This window comes from Blennius ocellaris (assembly GCF_963422515.1).
Source record: "Blennius ocellaris genome assembly, chromosome: 4".
Classification (NCBI taxonomy): domain Eukaryota; kingdom Metazoa; phylum Chordata; class Actinopteri; order Blenniiformes; family Blenniidae; genus Blennius; species Blennius ocellaris.
The window spans coordinates 3,715,632-3,739,028 of record NC_137653.1 but is presented as its reverse complement, the minus strand read 5'-3'; the positions used below and the strand labels follow the sequence as shown (position 1 = coordinate 3,739,028).

Sequence of the window (23,397 nt, the reverse complement as noted above, 5' to 3'; positions counted from 1 at the left end):
ACATTTCTTTTAACTTGAGGATATCTGCTTTCAAGCTCTTTCTGTTTATCTACAGTCATTTGTTTTGTAGCGTCAGGAAATCATAAACAGGATTATATGCAATCTATATTTGATAAACAGACTCGAATCACACATAATTAATATCTTATATGTTAAAAATATTAGGAGAAAATAGGAGATATATTCCATAAATGGTTGTACTTTTTTGCTCATTTGATGCACGACTATGATAATACAGCATCCTGAGTTATTTGGGGGGGAGAAACAAGGACAAAATGACTTTTTGAACAACAAGGGGGAATTAACTTGTTCTAGTTTTGAATGCATCACAAATATAGTGTTAAAACACAATGGTACTCATGTTTTTTATGAATTCTAAAAACCTTGCATGAGCCACAGCCACACATATTTCAACATCAGGGCCACTTTCATTTACTTGATTATTTTGAATCTACAAGGAATTTTGTAAACTTAGTTGACTTACCCAGTAAATTGGTTAATTAAAAAGTGGCCTCTTGTTTAAGTGGCCTTGAATGCACAAATAGGTTGCAGGAATGAAGTCATTCTTTCTATCAAACCTACAAAACGACACTCCACAGCTCTGTTCTGTTCCAGCATGCTGATGTTCTCCTGTTTGACGTTTTGACTCTGGGCGGTCAAGCTTTGTCTCTCTGGGTCCCGACCTTCATGTTCTGCATGTGTCCATTCATGAAACGCCTGCGAAATGAGACTGAGCCCAGTTAACACATCATTATATAAGGAGAAAATGCCATGTCATAACAGATGGAGAGGTTGTTTTTAATACCCTCTTAATATGCACACACAGACATATTCTGTCCATTTTTATACATCCTGTCTTGTTTAAAAAAAGAAAAATGCAGGTTTGTTCCTATTTAAACAAGTTCATCCATGGAGTTGAACTAAAATGTATCAATTCGAGACATTTTGATTATATAGTTTTGATGTCTATTCAGCAAATGCTTTGAGGGAATTTGTGGCTCTCCCACACAGATTAGACTTAAAGGATAACGTCGGACAAACACGAAGATAAGTAGTGACAAGCAAAAAGAACATGCTGAACTAAATTTGTGTTAAACCTGTAAACACCATTGAGAGATATGAGCATAAATCCCCGAATCACTAAAATGATCACCAAGAAAGTTGTATAAAAATAACCTCTGCTTTGCTCTCTAGAATAGCTTCTTCTCGCTGGGATGCAGCAAAAAAACAAACAAAAAAACATTAATATGAACCCGTAGTACAGTGACTACGGGGGAGAAGATCACATGAACACGGGCACGCACGCACAGCACGCGCACGGCAGCTGAAATCCAATTTAAAGACATCTGGATATGTTAAAAGCGAGATAACACTGGGCTGTTTTATGGTCTCTGGCAGTAAACACATTCACGCAAGTGCTGCAGAGTATCAGTGCAACTCTGATAACGGCGCAGCCAAGTGTTGTCATCAAAGCCAATGTAATAAAAGAACAATCTGCGATGTGCATTAACAGCAGGGAAATATCACACAACACTTGAATGGGGATTTGCTGTGCGCAGATAGACACTGTATGTGTGATATAGTGAAGACTCTCCCATTACCAAATGCAGATATTTAAGTGATACACTGTATTATAATACATCCTAATTGTAAAATAAGAATAAAAAATATAATTTAGGATGATCAGAATGTTGAGTTGCTCAACAGAAAAGAATAAAAAAAATATACTGTACTGTACTGTACTGTACTGTGCTGTACTATACTGTACTGTACTGTACTGTACTGTACGTGTCTGGCTGATGCTTTTTGAAGCTGTGAAAAACAACATATAAATTATATTTCCATCGGATGTATTTCAATGCCGCCATAAACTAGGACATCACAATTTTGATACTCACTCAGTAAAGATTCCATGTTGGGTCACAAAGCTGTAAACAATTTGCTAAATACTTCCAATGAGTTTATACAATTAGTGGAATGTTGAAGAAGTGGTTTGTACTTTTGCTGCCATGGACTTTAGAGCCCTTCTGTGTGTAGTTTCCATGTTCTCACTGTGCATGTGAGTTTTCTCTCGCTGTCCGTCTCTCTCAGTGTTGAACGGGTGATGAAAAAAAGTGAAGAAGACAAACGAATAGATGGGGTGACTTTTACACTTTTTTCTCCATTAATAAAGCTTGTGAATGTTTTTTTTTCCATTTCCTGTATCTCCAGATGAGGGGACAATAACATAGTCCACTCACACAGTTCGTGACTCAGTTCAATAAATATTTGAGGTTGACAGTCTTCATAAGTTGCTAATTAAAGTGAAGCACCTCCCATTTCAGTGGCACCTCTCATTAAATCGCCACATCAACTGTCCACCTTCTTTGCAAATCCGCATTCATTATAGATCAAACACAAGGCGACGCTCCACAGAGGACGAGCTGAGTGGGGCTTGTGATTCAGCCGATTCGTCATATTGAATCTTCTCCAGAGAGGACTGAATGTTCCAGCTTGGCTGTGCCTCGCCGTGTCTGTTTGCTTTAAACCCGATGAGCTGCTCTGTTGTAGCACACACGGCGATAATGAGCAGGCCACTCCCGGACAATCAAAGAGGCAGAAGGTGTGATTGATGGTGCTGTCTGAAGGAGTGAGACGCATTATTTCATCAAAAAACCGTCGGCTCAGGCAGTAACAGCACCGGTTTCCTCAGAACCGCACGGACACATAGCCTGCAAACGTGACAGCCGCTCAGTCATCGTTTGAGAGATCAGGCTGCATAACCTCATGTCCACGACTTTAAGGTTTTCACAGATCAGCAAAAAAAACCCCACCATGACAAGGTTGCTGTGTGTGCTTTCACTCTTACGGCTGACAATCATTTGATTCCCCAGGGACACGTACAAGAATAATAACTCTCTTATGTTCTGTGCTGTTAATATAAATGCAGCAGCTGATGACCTGAGCTCTTTAAAAATGACTCAAGAAGGTGAAATCTTCCTCTATTGAAGCTGTAGGAGGAAAGAAAAAAGACGTAAATCTTGAACAGCGCAGGAGGTTTTATAGCTTGTTCATGCTTTGTGTTCCGAGTTATGCCAGATAGAGTTGTTTGTCACACTGGATTACTGTAGGAATTTGGTTTTAGTTTGGTTCCTTTTTAAGATCTAGTATTTGTTAAATTGCTGTTTTGTACTCTTTCAACCACAATAAAAAAAAAGTCACTTGCTCACATATATTCTGGCAAACATGTCCAAATTATATAAATTCAAATAATTTACCAAGATAATCCTGCTTAGGGAGCAGCAGCAACACTGTTCTACAGCCAGGAAGTGGTAGGTCAGATATAAAACAGAACATTAGCAGCCACATACTAATTATTTAGAGAGCAATTACAGCTGCAACCACTTGGTATATAATTACTGGCAAAGCACTGTTTATTACTGCAGTTAGCTATGAAAATCCAGTTATTTCATTTAAACTTTCTTAATTTAGAATATGCCAGGACCTGTTTTTACCTTCATGAAGACGTGACAGTGAATGTCCAATTTGAATAGCATTGAAGGCTTTCAGGATTTCAGCCTGAGCTGTGAAATACACAGGCGTGCTAATTTTAAAAGAAAAACCTATGATTCATGTCACGCAGAAAACAAATATAAAAGGGGAATTCTCTGTAGTTAATCTGAAAAAGGCACTTGCATTATCATCTAAACATGATAAATAAGTCAGACTGACCTATTGTACCGAAAACAGCTGGACTGACAGGTGCAGAGCCGGAACACTGTCTGACATCCACCATGTCCCACATAAGCTGCTTCTGAGCTTCAGTCTGAGGTTAAGATTTATTTATTTATCTGTCTATCTATCTATCTATCTATCTATCTATCTATCTATCTATCTATCTATCTATCTATCTATCTATCTATCTATCTATCTATCTATCTATCTATCTATCTATCTATCTATCTATCTATCTATCTATCTATCTGTCTGTCTGTCTGTCTGTCTGTCTGTCTGTCTGTCTGTCTGTCTGTCTGTCTGTCTGTCTGTCTGTCTGTCTGTCTGTCTGTCTGTCTATCTATCTATCTATCTATCTATCTATCTATCTATCTATCTATCTATCTATCTATCTATCTATCTATCTATCTATCTATCTATCGTTTTGACAAACATTAGAAATAAATTCCTGCCGCAGCTCTTTTCCAGTCATGGAGGTGTTGATATGAAAATATAGAGCGCATTAATGCACAAATTCTGCTTCCACTTTCTCGAAATGAGCAAACAAACAAACAAACAAACAAACAAACACTTCTCACAGACAAACACCACATAGAGAAAGCAGTGTGATGAAAAGACTCAAATTAAATAAATAACAAAACTAATAAATGAGTGATATTGTTTTGACTCTCCAAAACAAAGTGATGCTTTCACGCAACACTATACATCTTCTTGCAGACATACTGTATATTTGTGATGGATTATGGTAATGATTCAAATTATGCATGCACAGCAAGCCACACCCACACAAATGAAAGTGATCAACTATACCTTGAAATGTATAATACATCAACTAAAACCTATCAACATAACTGCTTCTGTATGGAAAGAGAAAAACATCTGATGTAGAATCACATTCTAAGGGGTTTAAATAAATATTCTTTTAAAAAAACCAAACAATACAATACAGTTAAATCCTGAATAACATATGGATAAATCACAGCATCTTTTTTAACCCCTAAAGTTACACTAATGTAATTTATTTGCTGAGGTGTTTTCACTGACGTATAAACTTTTTTTTGTTTGTTTTAACTTCCTCTCGTTTTCCTTGTTCACACATTTATGGTCACTCGTCGGTGACATCTCCTGTGCAATGGGAACAAATAAAGCCCATCTGGTGACGAGGGCCATTAACATACCATCGTCTCCTGCCCTGTCGTAGGAAATTCTCCGTCACCAAAACATTCTGTTCCCCAGAACTTCATCCAGCAGGCAGACATGATCATTACCATGGAGACTGTCTCTGCAGCCCGAACGGAGTTATCCAAAAGAAAAATAAACTCACCGACAACAAAATATGAACATGTTGCCATGTTGTTAAATACTGTAGGCAATTACTAATTACCTCCTAAAATGATGAACCAAACATTTTTAATTTAGTATCTATAATCTTATTAATAATTAAACACTGGAAATGTGTTGATAAATGAGAATATTTCTGCAGGAAAACTTGCATAAGATTGATCTATTTTAGCAGATTTTCAGTTGAAATGCTCCACAATGTTGAATACCATGTTAATATGTGGGAAACTGGTTCAAAGGTTTGCAGAGGGGATTCTGCATTCTGCCTCATCGCATGGTACAAAATGTACTTTACAGTAGAGAGGAGAGTCTGTCACATGTTTAATGTGACACTATGAGTCATGTTCGTTAGCTTCAGAGTCCAAAGTGCAGCTGATAAAACATATTTTTCCACATGTACCAGGAGGCTGTATGCTTCTTCTTCTTTTTTTTTTTTTACAAGCCAGTGAAAGCTTTTAGTTTTGGAATAAATATCTATTGGTTTACCATGACACCCCTCCATGCAATGTTGATTATCTCCATCATGTTTGTACATTGTTATTTACATCATTGATGCTCTTTTTATGTATTTAATATCTTCTGAGACTTCCATTTGGATGTAATTAATTTCCATCGTGGGCCAGATGGAGGCAGTGTTGTCTTTACTCAGGCTTTTCACCTCTCTTGAGTAAATGAGAAAAATAATGAACATAAACTTACAAAGCAGTTTGTTGTCGTTGTTTTTATTGTTTTACCATATCTTCACTCCAATGCACACCACAGAGCACTAAATGTGTGTCTGTGGTTATATTCTCACCACAGTTAATGTAACTGTAATATGATTGCTGATTAGCACTTACTCCTTTAAAAAGTAAATGAGTTACTTTACTCCTTACTTGCTTTTAAAAGTAACACATTTCCATTATAAGTTACTTTTTTAGTTACTTTCAGACCGTCTCAACATAAAAATGACAACTGATTTTACCGAAAACTCTACTGACCCCTGCCTCCTGCACCAAGTTTATACATAGTTTAACCTCTGACCTTCATTCTTTGTTGTATTTATATCTGACTCATGGTTTTATTATCAGATTTTTACTATTACTGGTGTTTATTTACCCGTCGTGGTAATCTGTCATTGCACTATTCATCTATTTGCACTACCTGTTCTATGTGACCATTTAATTTCCCCCGGGGACAAACAAAGTCTTTAATTGATTGGTTGATTGAAAAAAAAGGGAGGGGCGTGGCGTCCTTGCAATATATCTTTTTTACTAAGAAAAATTCCAAAATTAGTGTAACATCTCTGCAGTTGTGTTTTTATTGTAATGAGATTTAGTGATGACGTTTGTTGGTTCCGATTCTGTCGTGTCACCTGAACGCACCATTAGAGTGAGTTGGCCTGTGATTAGCTGAGAGTGGGGAAGGCCCATTCTCAGTTTGATTGGTTATTTATTCACCTGGCAGCATCTTTTCCTTTGATTTCAATTCAAACTTTGTGATATTTGAGATTATATCAGTGGTTAGAGGTTAGAGGTCAGAGAATGTGTGTGTGTGTGTGTGTGTGTGTGTGTGTGTGTGCGTGTGTGTGTGCGCGTGTGTGTGCGCGCGTGCGTGTGTGTGATTACTGGTTTGGAAATCGTAACACGCTAGATTACTCGTTACTGACAAACGTGTTCGTGTGAGAGTATCTGGCATCACTGTACCCACCAGGGAGTATCCCTGCATACTAACCCATCTCACAGTATTTATATCCCCTCCTATCCTCGCTACCCTCCCACGGCACAGGAAAATGATCTTCACTTGAAAGACCATCTGCGAATACCATCCAGGGCACTGTAACGTTCCCAATATAACCTCAGAGCAGCGCCAGCTGGGGGGGTCCAGTCACAGGCTGCAGTCTGCGCTCTCAGTAAACTCACCATCGGCAACCCTGCAGCTCTTTCTGGGATCGTGCTTTTCTCCACATGTTTGAATGGATACCCTGATGAAAGAGGACGAGTCAGAGGACGTGGAGATCGACTTGGGCGACTCCAGTGACTCCGAATACTCTGAAAACGGCGAGGAGCCTGAAATGCTGTGGAGGGCCCCTCCCGCCCTGGAAGAGGAAGAAAACATTCATACTTCCACACTGGTGGAAATCAGTGACACCAAACCGCTGATTAATGCCAGGGACCCCCGAGGAGTCAATGACTGCCTAAAGGTATTGCATTTTGCACTTATCCAAGTTAATCTGATGTAAATACAAATGAACTACAAAGCTGCTATGAAGAGCAAAGTTGCAGTTTGACTGACTGCACTGCCCTCTAGCGGAGATATTTTAACACAGCGTAGTGTTTAGGGGTTTCACCTTCTGGATTTAATGGGTTTGTGTGCCATTTGTTCCATTTGTGCTTTTCACAGGCTTCTCCGGTTTCCTCTCGGTTAATGTGTGGCGAGGCGTAAATGTGTCTTCATGTCATGATGTGTCTGTTTGCTCAATGTTGGACTGTTGACCGATTCAGGGTTGACCCTGCCTTGAGCTGTGATTAACTTCAGTGCTCCATGACCCCCGAGTTAAATAAAGCATTATAGAACGTGGATGGATGGCAATGTGCACCATGAACACACTGAGATGATCCACTGCAGCGGTGTCACTCGCGGTTTGTGTCCCCAGGTGACGTTTGAGGATGTGATAGCAGAGCCGGTGTCGGTGCGCAGCGGAGACCGCGTGTGGATCTGGAGCCATGCCCTGTTTGAAGTGTCCAGGGTTTGGATTTACAGGATAGTCACGGTGCTTTTCGCCATTCCCATGTCAGTCATCTCTGGTCTCCTGTTTGCTGTTCTCAGCTGCATCCACATCTGGTAGGTTAAGATACGGCGAGCTTGCTCTGCACTAAATGAACGAGTTCATCTCAATTGTCATGAATTCATAACACAAAGACCTTCTCATTGCTAAAAGCAGCAAAAAAAAAACCCAACAACAACAAAACAAACAGTAACATTAAGCAGAAACATGAGGACCACTCTTCACTGCCTTGAATATAATATGAAAATTGGAATTCATAGAATATTTATATTTGCAGTACACGTTTTTTTTTCTGGATGTAAACTTTATATCAGAAATTTAACAACTTGTGTTGGAAACATCATTCAGTTCTGTCCCTGTTGATTGTGCTCTTGTTTGCTGCTGGAGGCCAAAGAGCCCCTGAAGATCCTTTAATCCCCATAAGATGAGGCTGATCATGACTTGTGCTTTTCTCCTCGATGACATTAAAGTGTCACTCACTTGTTTTGTGGCTTAAGAGAGAGTCTCCCTGAGATTGACACTGAGTCTTCAGACAGAAAATCAAACCACAGGCTGATCTGGGATTCAAAGGATGTGTGTGTCTATTGACAGAAAGTATTTACTGAAATATCTTGGGAATGAAGGAGTTTTTAGTGTTTACACAGCTAATGGATTAAGTCTCAAAGTCATTGTATTGCAGTAACCTCTGTACCTAAAAAAGAAAATAAAGCAAGTGAATGTGCACATGTCATTGTACTGCTGATTTAACAATGCTTATATATTTTAAGGAATGTAAAGGAATGTACTGTGTGTTTTGAAAAATATAGAGAAAGAATCTGAAATTAACACTGCAGGAAGAAAAAAAGAACAGAAGTGTAAACTGGGGATATCGACATCCTCTCAGACATTTCAAACTTCTTCTTTTTTTTAAGTTGCTGTAATTTGTGAGATATTTCATTTGTAAATGTTAATTTTCTCTGTGTGACAGGATGGTCAGTCCATGCATCCAATGCGCTCTCATCGGCACTCGCTGGCTGCAGAGTCTGTGGAACATTGTGCTGAGTGTCATCGTACGTCCTCTGTTCACGAGTGCTGGGAAATGTTGTGGAGGCTTCAGCGTTCACCTCGCCAAAGAATAAGCCTCGCCCACGAGGAGCACGTCCACACTGGACACGTTCACAACATGGACTAAATGCACTTGTGTTAAATGAGAAACTTTAAACATGCAGAGCATTCATCTTTTGCTCCTGACTGTTTAATTAAAATGTTAAATGTTAAAGTGTTTTTTTTTTCACTTAAAAAAGCAGATTAGTTCAGCTCATCCCTCTTCATGAACACATTGTAATATTTTGAACCGGCACGTTGGGGCAGCAAAAAAAAGTAGACAAATTAAATGATGCACTTCTTTAGAGTGTAAAATCCCATTACAGCTGGAAGTTAAGTCCCTATATTAAAATAGTTAGATGACTTTTGACTTGCTATGCAAATTCATTGTTGTGTAATTTGTTACGGGTGTGTTTTTGTATTTTCTTATATTTTTTAAACAGTGTGAATTTAAAGAACCAGTACCCTGGCAAGTCTCCATGATTTATTCTCTGCACACTGAATGTTAATTAGTAATTCATAAAATGTTTAATTACCTGGCAATACATTTTTTAAATGACATATGACATCTCATCCCTGGTTGAAAAAGAAAATTCAAAATCTGTGAATGTGCAGATGCGTTCGTTTGCAAAACGCTTAATTAATCGGACACAAGACATTTTCCTGAGTGGATTTCCTCATACTGAGTGTAGTGCAGGCTTCAGGTCCCCACATTAATCTCTGGGCGTAAAGGATTTCCACAAGCAGCAGATGAATATTGAAAATATCAAATACACGTGATTGTTTTTAAGATTGAAGGTCAAAGATCTTAAAGGAACAACACTATTCGGTAGCCTTGTTGGTAATTGGTAAAGAAGAGAAATGTATTACTAAGTCCTGGTATAATTTGAATAAAAGCATTTTTTCAAGCATTGTGTAAGAAACTCCATGTCATTGTTGGGAGAGGGGGCAATATACAGAATAATTTCAGAAAAGCAATGGGTGGTCTCTATATGGACACGTATGGATAAAGATCGTCAGCTCCAGTGGTATTATATCATTCAAATAGGGTGTAAAAGTAGAAGCATGTGGTGATTTCCTCATCTCAAACAATTTATTGAAACAACAATGGAGGGTACAAAAAAAAAGTCTCAATATCTTGCCATGTACCCATCAGCATCAATTCTAGCTTGACGATTTCTCCTGCTGCTCACCAGTCGACTCATCCTTTGCTATCTCATTGGCTCATTATTACATTATTGTCTTCATTACATTCAAATTGATTTCATGGTTGAAAGTTCTTATATTATTGGCAACGACACTTATTGCCGCTCAGTGACGTTAATTTTCAGTTCTCTGCTTCAATTCTCATAATTGTCCTTAATTAGTTTTACACAGCATGATAAAAGTAAGGATTCTATTAATACCACATATAATGTATACCCTCACCTGATGCTGTTTTTGAGGTCATATTTACCACTGTAATGAAATAGTCTGTGTGCGTATTATACACAGCAAGTTGTGTTGTGATGTGCTGGTCGAGCATTCTGTGTTGCTGACAGTCTGAGGTGGTTATCACTGGCAGCTGCCAGCAGATGTTCCAGGATTGGAATAACACTGTGGCACATATCTGTAGATACCCTGCGTCTCCCACAGCCGACTGTCACTTCAGCCCGGAATGCAAAAAGCTGAATCGCAGAATAGAGAAAACTTGAGACTTATTGAGTCTTCATTGTCAGTATGTGTGTGTCTGTCCTTAAAAAAAGACTGAAAAGAAACAGGGTGGAACAAAGTATTTATAGAGGACATCCAGTACATCTTGAACTTTTCTCTTGTCGGGTAACATGAATGTGCTGTAATACACAACAGCCGATAAACCCTCAGTCCTTCAGTGAAATTTAGGTCAAGGTGACAGTGTTTTATCCGTGAAAAGACCAAAATATTAGTGGGTTGTTTTTGTACTAACTATGTAAAATCTGGGTGAGAGTTGCTTGAGTGGTAACAATATGTTTGATTTTAAATTGACCTATTGTTCATGATTCAAAGGGATTTTTTATTTTTATTTTATAATGATCCATCTATTTCACCTGTACTGGCCTATGAAGCTGCTGCTCAATTCACCCAGTCTTTCTGCAAAAAGCTATTTTAGTTCTTCCACCCTCAACCTTTGGCAGGGCACCCATTGCAGATTGAAAATTTCAGCTCTACAGTGTCAATGAAGGACCATTTTTTTTCATATACTTGAAGACTTTAAAGTCAAGATAAAGATACTTAATGATGATTAAACAATCAATACCAATGAAAAGTTGCGTAAAACTGAAGAGAATCACACTACATCACAGGTAATTAGATCTTTTCTCACTAAAGAAATCTCTACTTGGGGTTTAATACCTCCTAAAGATTATCTATATCTTAGTACTATACTATACGAGAACAAGGGTTGGTATTTACAAGAAATGTACACTAAATATCACTTACTGGACTTAAGAGGGTTGCGGGGTTGACGGCCTCCTTCTTGAAAAGCCTCCAATATCCAGGAAGTCTCTATTTGCACTGTAAAGAGCCGATTGCGATGCAGCATTAAGTGCTCGTAATTTGACCGCAGCCTCATTGTTTTGCTGATGTCAACCCTTACGATTCTGCTCCTAATTGAGTGTCTTAACATTATTAATTGATAATCCGGCATGTTTAATTTAACACCCCACAATGTATTAATTTGTACTTTGAATGTATTTATACACATTTGGCTAAAAGTTAGTCCTTAAAGTATCAGTGAATAACTCATACTGCAGTGAGACTTTATTTGACAGCTGTGCTGCTGACACATTTTCTCTCACTGTTGTATATAAAAATCTCCTTCACCTTCAGAGCTTCTCTGTTCTAATGCTGTCATACATCACAATGCTGAGTTTGACAGCTGGCAACATTATATAAAGTTTGACACATTTTAAAACACACCTAATACTTATAAGTCAACAATGAATATTATTTGAAACTTAATGCTGAAAGTCTCCATATGTTGAGCATAAACAGCAAATAACACCTAGAATTGTACAGGAAAAGAAAAATAATGATCACAATCAACAAAGCCACAAGGAAAAATACTTTGAGTCAAGTCCAATTAAATTAAATATACATCAACATCCATGCATAATGACATTTAGAAAGATCTATGTTTGAGAAGATGAGTCAGAATATACAACAAATTTAAAAAAAAACAACGTAATGTGACGACACATTAAGAGAAGAGGAAACTATTAAAAAATTAAACTGTAAATACTTCTTGGCATGCAAACAATATTTTTATCTACCTAACAACACTGTTCCCTCGAAACAGTAATCAGTATTGATAAATTAAATTGCATTTACAAGGACCAAGCCAACATTCATATATTTCAAGCTAAATCTCCAAAGTGAATATCATTGAGAACCCTGACGCCATAAACACAATAAAGCTGCTTTACAAGAGGTAAACAATCATTTCACTGAATCCTTAATACCCACGTTAAACGGGGTAGAGCAATTTGTTTGTTTTTTTATTTCTGCAAGTATTCTAAGTGCAAGGCTGAATTTAGAAATGATGTGTTTGAAAAGAATTTCTGATGTGGTGCCTGTATAAACTGTGTTTGATCTCATTTGTCTTTGTTGGAAAGAAAAAGTGCGGAAATGCTACGAGTTATTTTGCAGAGTAGCAAAAATCACTATAGAGAAAACATATAGTTAGTAGAATTACGGTGTAAACCTAATCCCCCGGAGAAAAAAAAATTTGTTTTGGTAAAAACAATCAGTTCAACAGATGCAGCATCAACTTTTACATCACATCTTTAGTTTTCTTGTCACTGGGTGCTGGAGATTCTCTGGACTTGAGGGTTATGTTGTGTTATTCACCTCACACGTTCAAACAAACATCTTGCAATGTCCAGCTCGCGCCCTCTGCAGTTGATTAAATGCCTGGGAAAGGTCTCGCATTGCTTCCCGATAACAGGGAGCATGGTCAGCTGCCAGCTGGCTTTTCAAGGCCCCTCAGGTCACTGGTCCTCCCATACTGGACGTGTGAGTGAGGCTCCTCTGACTCCCCGTGTCCTTGACGGTGTACGTGGAGGAGCCGCTCTTGTGGCTGCCCTGTTGGCCACAGCTGCACGAGTCTTTCAGGCACCGTGTGCAGCAGCAGCAGCCGCAGCAGCGGGAGAAGAAGCACTGCACCAGGTCACGGAACAGGTGACCAGCAAAGAACATGTAGATCCAGGGGTTACAGCAGCTGTTCAGACTGGCCAGCAACATGGCGATGATGAAGGCCATGTCTGGGGAGAAAAGAGGAACATCTTCCAATTTGGCTTTGAATAGAAAGCATTTTGGAAAAACAAACTGAGTAATTTATGCTTCCTTCTTTTTTTGTTTTTGTTTTTAATAATGTTGTACCAATACAAAGTCAAAGTCAACAATGGTTGGATCCTGGCCTGGCCTCACAATGGATCAAGTCCAGTATGGGTGGGCTTGTCTGTGTGTAGTTTCCACGCCTCCCTGTGGGTTTTCCTGAGACTTTCCTCTGACAGAGTATCAGCAGGACTGCCGATGTTTCTGAAGTGACCTTGACTTGTGTGTGTTTCTGTCTGTTTGCCCTGTGACGGACCAATGAACTGTCCGGGGTGTAATAGCGACTTGCATCAGCCCTCCACTCAATGCACACAATAAAGTGACATGTTGGTTCATAAAACTTAAGATGGACATTGTTATTTTATTGCGTCTTCCTGCAAACAGTTGCTAAACCAGGTGTTCTTCCTCCAACATCCTCTGTCACCTCGTATCCTCCGTCGCTCGGCCCGTCCCTGCTTCACTACAACAATGAACCACAAACTCGCCTGCACTAACTTCCCAAGGTCAGGCTGTGAAATGCTTATCTACTGGCACAGCTTTTTAAGTATTGTTTCCATCCATCCATTCGTCTTCTAAACCTTCTTTTTCCAGACCGGGGTCGCAGTGAGCTGGAGCTACTCCCAGCTAACATGTGGACACAAGTAGGTCACACTGTGTTCAGGCCACCAGTCCACCCATTGTTTAATTTAGTAATCTACACTCCTGTTATATTGGAGATAAAGTGTTGAAAACATTTCTGAGTTCATTTTACACTTCCTTTTATTTATTCATTTATTTTATTCTCTACATTTTTGGTGCTCTCTGTTGCTTCAATGTCTGACCTGACTTTGTGCAGCTTTTCAAATAGTTTGGAAATCTTTTACAATTGCGAACCAAAGTGTGACAGATTGATGGACGCCACACAAACAGAAGTTTAAGATGCTTGCTCGATTGAGATGAATGGTTTTGATCAGAAGAGTCTGTCCTAGGTAGAAAAACACACCGTATTTTCTCATTCATTCAAATGATTGCATTTCCAATCGTTTGAGACGCGGACCACGTTAAGGACGTAACTTAAACGGTGGAAAGTTGAATGTCTCCAAGTTTCTTTACAAAAAAAAAAAAAAAAAGAACTTCGATGGAGTGTGATAGATTCAATCCCTGTTGTCTTCTTTTTCTTTTTCCACCAAGGAGCTGATCTTCTCTCTTTCCGGGACTCTGCTGCTTCCCTGCAGTTTTTAGTTTATTGTTATAGTGGAGCTTCGTGGATTGTCAAATAAATAACCCAAGAACACAACTTTACGCAGATTAACCAATTTGTGTGGAATTGTAAGCTTATTTGGCATTGGAAGACTTTGCCATTATGAACATAGTGACAGCACTGAAACACTTTTCAGTCCATATTGTGCCTCCAGACATAAAAAATAAATAGAATGTTGGCTTATTTTCTGTAATATCAACACTTTTTGAGAATAACAAAACAAACTAAGTTAAAGCCAACTTTGAAATCATAAGATCTGTGTTGATACTTCCGTCACTTGTATGATGAACACGTACTTTATCAAAGATAAGTTTGAGAATTAAAAAGTTGAGCAAACACTGCAAGAGTGCACAAAGTTCCTCAGAAAGTCTTCTTCGGGTCGTAACATGATACCAACAAAGTTCAAGCAGTGAGACTTCATGGTTTTCTCGCTTTAATCAAACGGCCAGAGCAGCAGGAAACACACCTATATGGAGTCAAACCCCGAGCTTCATTACTTCAAAGAGACTGCAGTGAGTTAGAAAAGAAACTGGCAGAGACGCAGTGAAATCAGACTTATCTTCACTTTGACACTCGATCTGGAAGAAATGCGTCACTTTGAAAAGTTTTGTTTGAAGAGTGAAGGAAGATAATATGAGTTTTATCTACTGCGGACTGATTTATATTCAGATTTTAAGTCCACTACTCAGCTACGATTTCTGATGGATTTTTAGAAAGAAAACAGAAGAAACTGAAAATGTCATCCCACCTCTTTGTTGGTTGATTTTCAGAATATAGATAGTGTGAAAATATGTAGATTGATAAAGCGAACAATTCATTATGCATTGCAATTTTTGTACAAACCAACTTAATCAACCATTATCTGCCAGTCAGCGAAAACGAAGATGTTTTCCTTGGTCAGTGACCGGTTGACCTTTTGGAAATGTACCGTTTTAATAGGAGATGTTTCATATCTGAATGCTAAATAAATACATAAAATCCTCATTAGGTAAGACTTTTGACTTCTTTGTATAATGATCCTTTACACACACTCACTGATGGTGTGTATGTTTCTTAAAATGAGGAGAAATAACATTGTGAATTCACCCTCTAAAACAATCCAAGGCCCCTGTTACAATACATAATGTTATTCTTATGGTTAACAAAGCATGCGATCTTGGCTTCAATATGTTTATTGTTTTTCCCTAAATTTGTGGATCAAGTTTGGAAAAGGACCAAGATAATTATAACGCTTATATCTGGTCTATTTAGAATCCCTGTGCTACCAAATTAAACACTTTTTAAAACAGTTTTCAAGATAACACAGCTGGAAGGGTTATTGAGATTATTTTCTCTGGTGCTTTTTTTTTCCATTTTAATGGCAAACAAACAAGACATTAAGGCTGAATTTGAGCGAACTTGTCAGTTAAATGTATATTATATAAACCCCAGAGAGAGAAGCCCTTTGATGTCTGGTACATTTACTTTCCCAGAGGCTTTGAGGCCTTCCTATGAGCTGATAACAGCTGGAACAGTTGGCTGCTTAGTGACACTCCCAGTCTTCTGTGAGTCTGCATTTAAACAGCACAGTGTGCCTTCAGTGACAAACTGATGGCTTCGACATTCCAGAAGATATTGTGTAACATGAAGAAATCTGTAATTTACTAAATCATTTACATACATGAGGTTTAATTTATAGTTCATGGAGCGTATTCACAGGGAATACATTCACCACTATCAATATTTGAGGAAAATGTTACTTTTATTTGGTCCCAGTTAGTGATTTTGTTAGCTCGTGAATGACAGAAATATATACATAATTAAAATGTTGATGCAAACATGTTAAAGCCATACACTGGTACACGTGTATTATTATTTTTCAAGCTTCTTGCTCATTAGTAAAAGGGAAAACATGAACTTTACCTTCTCTTGGCGCAGCAGGGTCCCATGCAGACCACATTTGGACGAAGAAAAAAGGAGTCCAGCACACAATATATGCGAGGACGACTACAAATGTCATTTTCACTGTGCGGATCTTGGCTTTGGATATGAGCCGCACGCTGCTCACGCGGGAGAGGGGGTGCGCGCCTTTTGAGGGCCTTGGAGTGAGAGCCAAGACATGCTCCCTCCTGGTCTTTAAATTGAAATTCTGCCATATCTTAAAGCATATTAAGCCATAGCAGATGCTTAAAATTGCCACTGGAAAAATGTAAATGCTGAGGCTCATCCAAGTGATGTATGCTTTGGCCCCCCATGGCTGCACAAAGTCTCCCCAGCAGTCGTAAACGCCGTTGCCGACATCCTTCAGAGAAAATATGTAAGCCTGGGGAGCGCTGAATATCAAGCTGAGCATCCAAGAGGCAATCACACAGAAGCGGTCTTTTCTCTTGTGCACGGAGCGAAGTGGCTGACAGATTGCCAGGCACCTGTCAATGGACATCAGCACCAGCATGTAAGTGGACGCAAACATACCAACGACCTGCAGATACTTCACCAGCCGGCACAGCAAATCAGGTCCGTAGAAACGAAAAGTGATATCCCAAATTAGTTGTGGCAAGACCTGAAAGATCGCAACGACCAGGTCTGCGAGGCTCAGGTGCTTCATGAAGTAGTACATCCGAGACTGGCTGTGCTTGGTGGTGTGGATAGCCCAGAGGACGCACAGGTTCCCCGTCAGCGCGAGGAGCAGAACCAGGAAAAGGATAGTAACTTCCACTTTGGCCACTTCTTCATTCCGTTTCAGTGGGTTCACCGTGTTGTTCCCGAAACGGCTCGTGTTTCCATGACCCACGTCGCTCCATGTGACATTATGAGACCAACTGTCCTGCTCGCGTAAAAACTCCTCCATCGTGCGTAAAAGCGCCACTTTGGCGCGTCAAGCAATCACATCACAAAACTGGACACTGGATCTACTTTCAGATATATTGGCTCGGCGACATTAACGACCAGCTCACTTCTTCCAAGTTTTTTTTTTTTTTTTTCGTTCTGTCGATTCCTTCAGATCAAATCACAATATGACTTTAACCCGGGATTGCCTGCAGAGAACCACAGAATGAAACAATCAAAACTGCTTCATTGCGCTCATCTTCAAACTACTAAAATCCAACTAAGTAATGCACTTACTACTGTATCAAGATCGACTTTGAGAGAGAAACTCACCCGTGAAGACAACAATCCTTTGCACTGTTACTTTGGGGATGTTGGAGCGACACAGACCTCATCACTCGCTGCGTCCGGTGTGATGTGCGATCCGCGGAAGCTCCGTATCCCACCCATGTCAGACCCCCCCCCCCCCCCCCTCCCCTCGAAGGAAACTGCCTCAGTAGGAGCTGCAGGTTATCATTTATGTACTCTCTGACATCCTGCATCTTACTTTATGTACCAAAACACCCGCAAACAGCACATATCTCAAATCTTAGCATTTTAGCAACAGCAATTTATAAGAAATATTAGTCTGAATCTATGAGTGCGTTCTTATTAAAGAACTCAAATCACCATCATTTAAACCTTGACATCATATTTTGACAGTATAAGATTTAGATGAATTAAACGTCATCATAATAATGGATATGAAAAACGGTGTAAATACTCGCTGTGATGATGGGCTACACAGGAACGTTATGCAGAAAATGTAAAACTAAGTCACACAACAGAACCGCAGGAAGTCCAAAAGTCTATTTAGAATGTGACAGGATAGTGAATCAGCCGGAGCCTTGTGTTTTTGGGCGCAACAGGGAACAACTTGTTGAGAGGCTGTGGGCGCACCAATGGGTGGGAACCATGCAGAGGCGCCCCCCCCCCCGCCCCCTATTCTTTTCTTTTTTTTTTTTTAATGAGGGGACGGATACGTGGCAAAAAGAAGGCCACAAGAGAAAACAAAGGTTTTGTTTTTCATTTGTTGTGTTTATCTTTTTTTTGGTCTTGTTTTATGTCATTCTGTGTCTTCAGTGCAATTTGTCAACAACTTAATAGAATCTTAAGCCAACAAGAGAATCACTATTTTAGCCGAGTTCAGAGCTTTCCCCCTTTTTCCCCCCTACCGCTTCGTTTTACAAATATTAACCTTCCCATGTCTCTCCATCCAGACACACAACACAAGCAGTTATTATAACATTCAAACTGCTGCAATTGCTTTCACAGATTTCTATGACACTATACTGCATATTCATAATAAACACATGAAATAACGTTTTTTTTTAATTCTATCAACAGTAAATATTGTATAGTAAATTAAGTATTTTTTCAACAATGTCAATTTTGGTATTAAATATTGTATTATAGGTTTCAAGTTCCAACATTTAGAGCTTTCAAGATGTGGAAAAATAGCCTCTAAAATACAAACAGCTTGTTAAAACCATCAAGAACTGGAGGACTCAAATGCACAACTCAGAATTTTAGTAAAAGTCTTTACTTTGCTAAAAAAACAAACAAACAATAATACAAATAACAAAAGGTGCTCTCAAGGAGAATCTAAAGTACAAATAAGAAGAACTGCTCAAAGAGTCAGAAATGATCAGAAGCTTGAAAAGGAATGGAAGCCTGGTACGTGACGGAACAGTGTGGAGCAGAACAAGATGAAATGGCAACAAGACGAAAGGAGACAAGGACTATTTATACAAGCTGTAGGGGAGATCAGGTGAAAGCAATCAAAGGTGGAGCAGACAATCACCCTGGTGGAAATTCACACAAAGGGAGGAAGTCATGGTATGAAATGAAATGGGAAAAGGTAAGTACAAGCAAGGACTTCACAAAAACAAAACAAAACATACATTTAAAGTAAGTTATGGCATGAAACAGTGAACCACTGAATATTAACACTCTTGATGAAACATAACACAGCTTCCTGAAATGTCAACGTTGTTTTTTCGGGGTCAAATTGGACTCAGTGTGAAACAGAACTGTGGTCAGAGCACATCTCCTCACACAGACAGAATAAAATAACAGGTAAAGCAGGTTTTGACAATTTATTTTTTTTAATTGGTCATCAGGCCGCCTCTGGGGTTAATTGGTGACCTTAAATTGCCTGTGGGATTGAATGTGTTTGTGTTTTTGATTATGATTGTCTCGGTCATAATGCTGATTTTTGTTTTGTTCTTTTCCCTGTTCCCGACCTCCTTATATTCCATGTTGTTCTGGGTAAAATTTCTGATTGAAATCCATGTATGATGTCATGTCCTTTGTGTTCAGTGCCTTTTGCTTCCCCCATGTTTCATCATCCGGTGCTAACTCTTTTCTTACAGTCAACAAACACGCAAGATTATTCTCTGACTGGAGTCAAGTACATAAAATCAAATCTACTTCTCAAAGCAACTTTCAGGTTTGACTTTTATTTTCCTTTCATGATACAAGAACAGGCAGAAATTTCACTTTAATGACTGACATCACTTAACCCTTCCGACACCACTGTTTCCATAAAGAAAGGCGATTACAACAATAACCTTCATCCAAAATAATCTTTGCTTTTATGTCACATCCTTTGTGTATTTCCCCAACCTAGATTTGCATGCTTTCTTTTCTTTTCTTTCCTTTCCATGGTTGTTCCACTCTTTTCTGACTAGACTGAAAACAATTAGGACCCGTCCGGTTTTTTTTTTTTTTTTTGCCCGTCGCTACTGTTGAATAATTCCTTGCAGCTCAGCCACAAATGGGCCACGACAAAGTCGGTCCGGCCTCGGAGGAGTGATATATTGTCGCCAGTCATGCATGTGAACGTCACATGTTCTGTGTGAAAACTCTTGGCTTTATTTGACACGCTGGACTGCCCACCTGCAAATGCAATAACGGCAATCACTTCTTCTATTAAACAGCCCTCAAGTCTGTTTATATGTGTACCAGATACTATCTTAAGAGGTATGTTGGAAAGTAAACAGGAACCTCATTTTATTTGGTGGCGACTATAATCTATGTCTTTTTTTAAAAATCTAAACATGTTTTTTCCAATCATCAGTACATAAAAAAAACATGTTTTCAAGCAACCAGCAATTATATTACTGAAATTTGGGGTAGTCACAATGTTCTTCTTTTCTTATAGTGAGGAGTTGTAATGAGGATATTTAACAGAGTACAAAGTGTTTTTGGTAAATCGTGAACAGCATTTACCTTTTAAGGTCATTTTACTGTTTAATGGGGTTGGTGGATTCAAACTATCCACCTCATGATTACGAGACGACCCACAGCCGTCTCTTTTCTATAAAAAGATTAGTGTCTTTCTTTTGTGTTCTTAAATCTACTCAATAACTCAGTTGACAGAAAGCCTGAATAATTGATTCTCCACAGTGAATAATTGATTGTTCTAGTCTTTAAATAGTTTGTTGGTGTCCACTCTCCATTTGATAGAGCACTGATCACACTGTGCACCTTATTTTTTTGTATTAAAAAATGATCTCCATGCAAATGTGACTTTGGTTCTCAGAAAAAAAACTCAGTCTCTTTCTGAAGACAGGACTGCGATTTGTTGAAATCACCCATAATGCATGAAGCACAGGACGACATGAAACGTGGAATGGCCACAACAAGTTTAGGTGGCTAATAAGATTAAATCATGATGAATTCATTGTCTCAAGCTGCCAATTACTTTGTTTATGCCTTAGGCCCTGCAAGTGCACCAGTTAAAAGGCTGAACAATGTTTTTTTATTATTCCCATGCAAGGACCTGACGATGCTATTGTTGCTACCTTCTATTTGCACATTATGTGATGCCGTTTGTGTAATTCTGTTTTACCATGAACTGCCGTATACGACCTTCCATTACGCATCCATCCCATGCACTCTGGTCATATGATAATACATAGGCTTAACAGGGTTTTCTTTTTATTAACTTCCTATATAAATAGTATTATGATATAGAATTTTGCACACATGTAAACTTCCTATTACAAAATAAAGTTGACTAGTTAATTAAAGGCAGAGCTTTGGTAGATATTCACTCAGGGGAAAAGGTAGTTAACACTTAAAAAATCTGAATACTGCCGCCTCGGTTTCTCCTGCAGGCGCTTCTTGAATTACGGTCCAGCAATGATTCGAAGCATTGTCTTGTCAGTAATTATTTGCGGATGAGAATAACAGATTTTAATATGGGACATAATGCAGCTCAACACTTGGCAGCGACAGGTGAATAATAATGAAGGCAGACATAATTTCCATGGATGAATCGGTGTCTATTTAGAGGGTGAGGGAAGAAGAACTGTGAGGAAGGAGACTGATTGGCTCCAAACCAACTCTGCAGCCGAGACCGACAAAGAAAATATACAGCCACTGTCATTAAAAAACTATTTCCAGCGCGAAGAAGAACAAGGAGTCCTGAAAGTAATTGTAAGACCCCTACAGAGGCGCGGCGATAACGTCACTGATAATGTCTGAGATAGCATGAAGGAGCTCAAGCCAACTAACATCTGCTGAAGATCTCTGATAACATCTATCATTTATTTTTTTCACCTTTGAAAAAGCAGTTTTACTTTGCTGCATTTGTCTCAGTGCAAACTTTATGAAAGTAGTTAAAATGTATAGGATATTTATGATTCATTCAAGTCTGTTTGAGATCAAAAAGACTTCAGATAAATGCAAATGAATGAAGCAGGCCTTGAAAAATGAGTTAGAATAAAAACCTGATTAGAAACCTACTTAATAAAAACTGCAATTATTGGTAAGATGAAAACCTCCAAAAAAAAAAAAAAAAAACAACCCATAAAAACACTTAAATTGCATGGAATATGAATCTCTTAGAGACTTTAGAAGATTTAATAATGAGGCACTCCTTCTCACTGAATGAAATAACTCATTTATCAACTTAAAAATACATGCAAATTAGAGCAAAAAACCCATTCGACTTCACTCTGTTGTGATTATTGACTTCTGAGTGGAAGCAGTATTGATATTTTTATTTTGCTCCAAAAAATGGAAATGACCAGCAACAGAGACCCAAAAGACACAATACAGGCAAGGAGTGAACATTGCCCAACGGTTGGTTGTAATAGTCATTAAAATAACTTACCTGGAACAAATGGGACAAAACTACAGGATCTACCCAGAACTGCTGACCGTGTCCTCGGAAAAGACAAGTCATTTATCACAATCTGCCCTGATCTCTGTCAACTTCAACAAAATCCACAAAATATCAGCAACATAGATTTCTTTCTGCAGAGAGATTCTGAGTCACTTTTTCCAAAATAGCTGCATTTTAGGCCACGAATTATGAACGTGTGAGCAATTCCAATCATTAGGGATTATGCAGAGGTTTTCATTTGCATATTATGTGATTTTTTAAATTGAATTTCGAGTGCAAAAGTATTGCGAAATCACTTCACTCATGGAAAACACTCATGTCTTTATGGTTCCACCTGCAATTCCTGCTGCTTCAGTTTCTTCTTTTCTTCTTTTTTTTTTTTTCATTTGCAGTCGATAACAACCCAATCTTCAACCCCGACACTGCTGCTTTTGTCCAGCTGCTTTCTGCATACATTGTTCCAGATCTAATCTCCACACCCTGCTCTTTAAATGTCACTGTAAAATGGTCGTCCTGCTTTTCAAATCCTTTGTTGTGTAACGCTCTTCCTCCTCCATCCACCAGCTCATTTCTCAACCCGGCCAGGGAGCATCTTCAGCGTTCAGCCATTCATCACCCTGCCTCACCCCCGCCAGCATCAAGACCTCAGACGGCTGCACCTTTCCCTACCTTCATTTATGGTGTGACTCTGCGGTGTCAACAGTTTTTTGTTGTCGTTTTTTTGTTTTTTTGTTTTTATAAAACCAACAATCATCAGTAATATGTCAATTGACATTATGGTGCCCTTATTCTGCTGCCTTGGGACTTTAAACTGAGAACATTTCTGGACACTGAGAGAAACCCACACACTGCCAGTGAGAACATGTAGCCTCCTCACAGAAGAGGAAAAAAGCAAAAACCCCAATTCAGCAGATATAA

General features: G+C 38.9%; 2 protein-coding genes across 2 annotated transcripts; one reads left to right on the top strand and one right to left on the bottom strand.

The window, feature by feature from the left end:
- Positions 1 to 6,914: 6,914 nt before the first annotated feature.
- On the top strand, positions 6,915 to 9,806 carry cav4a (caveolin 4a). Its single transcript, XM_080495858.1, has 3 exons — positions 6,915 to 7,237; positions 7,691 to 7,878; positions 8,790 to 9,806. Exons 1-3 carry the CDS (start codon positions 7,010 to 7,012, stop codon positions 8,938 to 8,940), a joined length of 567 nt encoding a protein of 188 aa, XP_080351984.1. The 5' UTR covers positions 6,915 to 7,009; the 3' UTR covers positions 8,941 to 9,806.
- Positions 9,807 to 12,413: 2,607 nt separating this feature from the next.
- oxtrb (oxytocin receptor b) lies at positions 12,414 to 17,704 on the bottom strand. The gene is made up of 3 exons (XM_080495935.1): positions 17,637 to 17,704; positions 16,401 to 17,512; positions 12,414 to 13,185 (listed from the first exon to the last, which is right to left on the bottom strand). The coding sequence occupies exons 2-3, from the start codon at positions 17,323 to 17,325 to the stop codon at positions 12,908 to 12,910; spliced, it is 1,203 nt and encodes a 400-aa protein (XP_080352061.1). The 5' UTR covers positions 17,326 to 17,512; positions 17,637 to 17,704; the 3' UTR covers positions 12,414 to 12,907.
- Between the last annotated feature and the right edge of the window lie 5,693 nt (positions 17,705 to 23,397).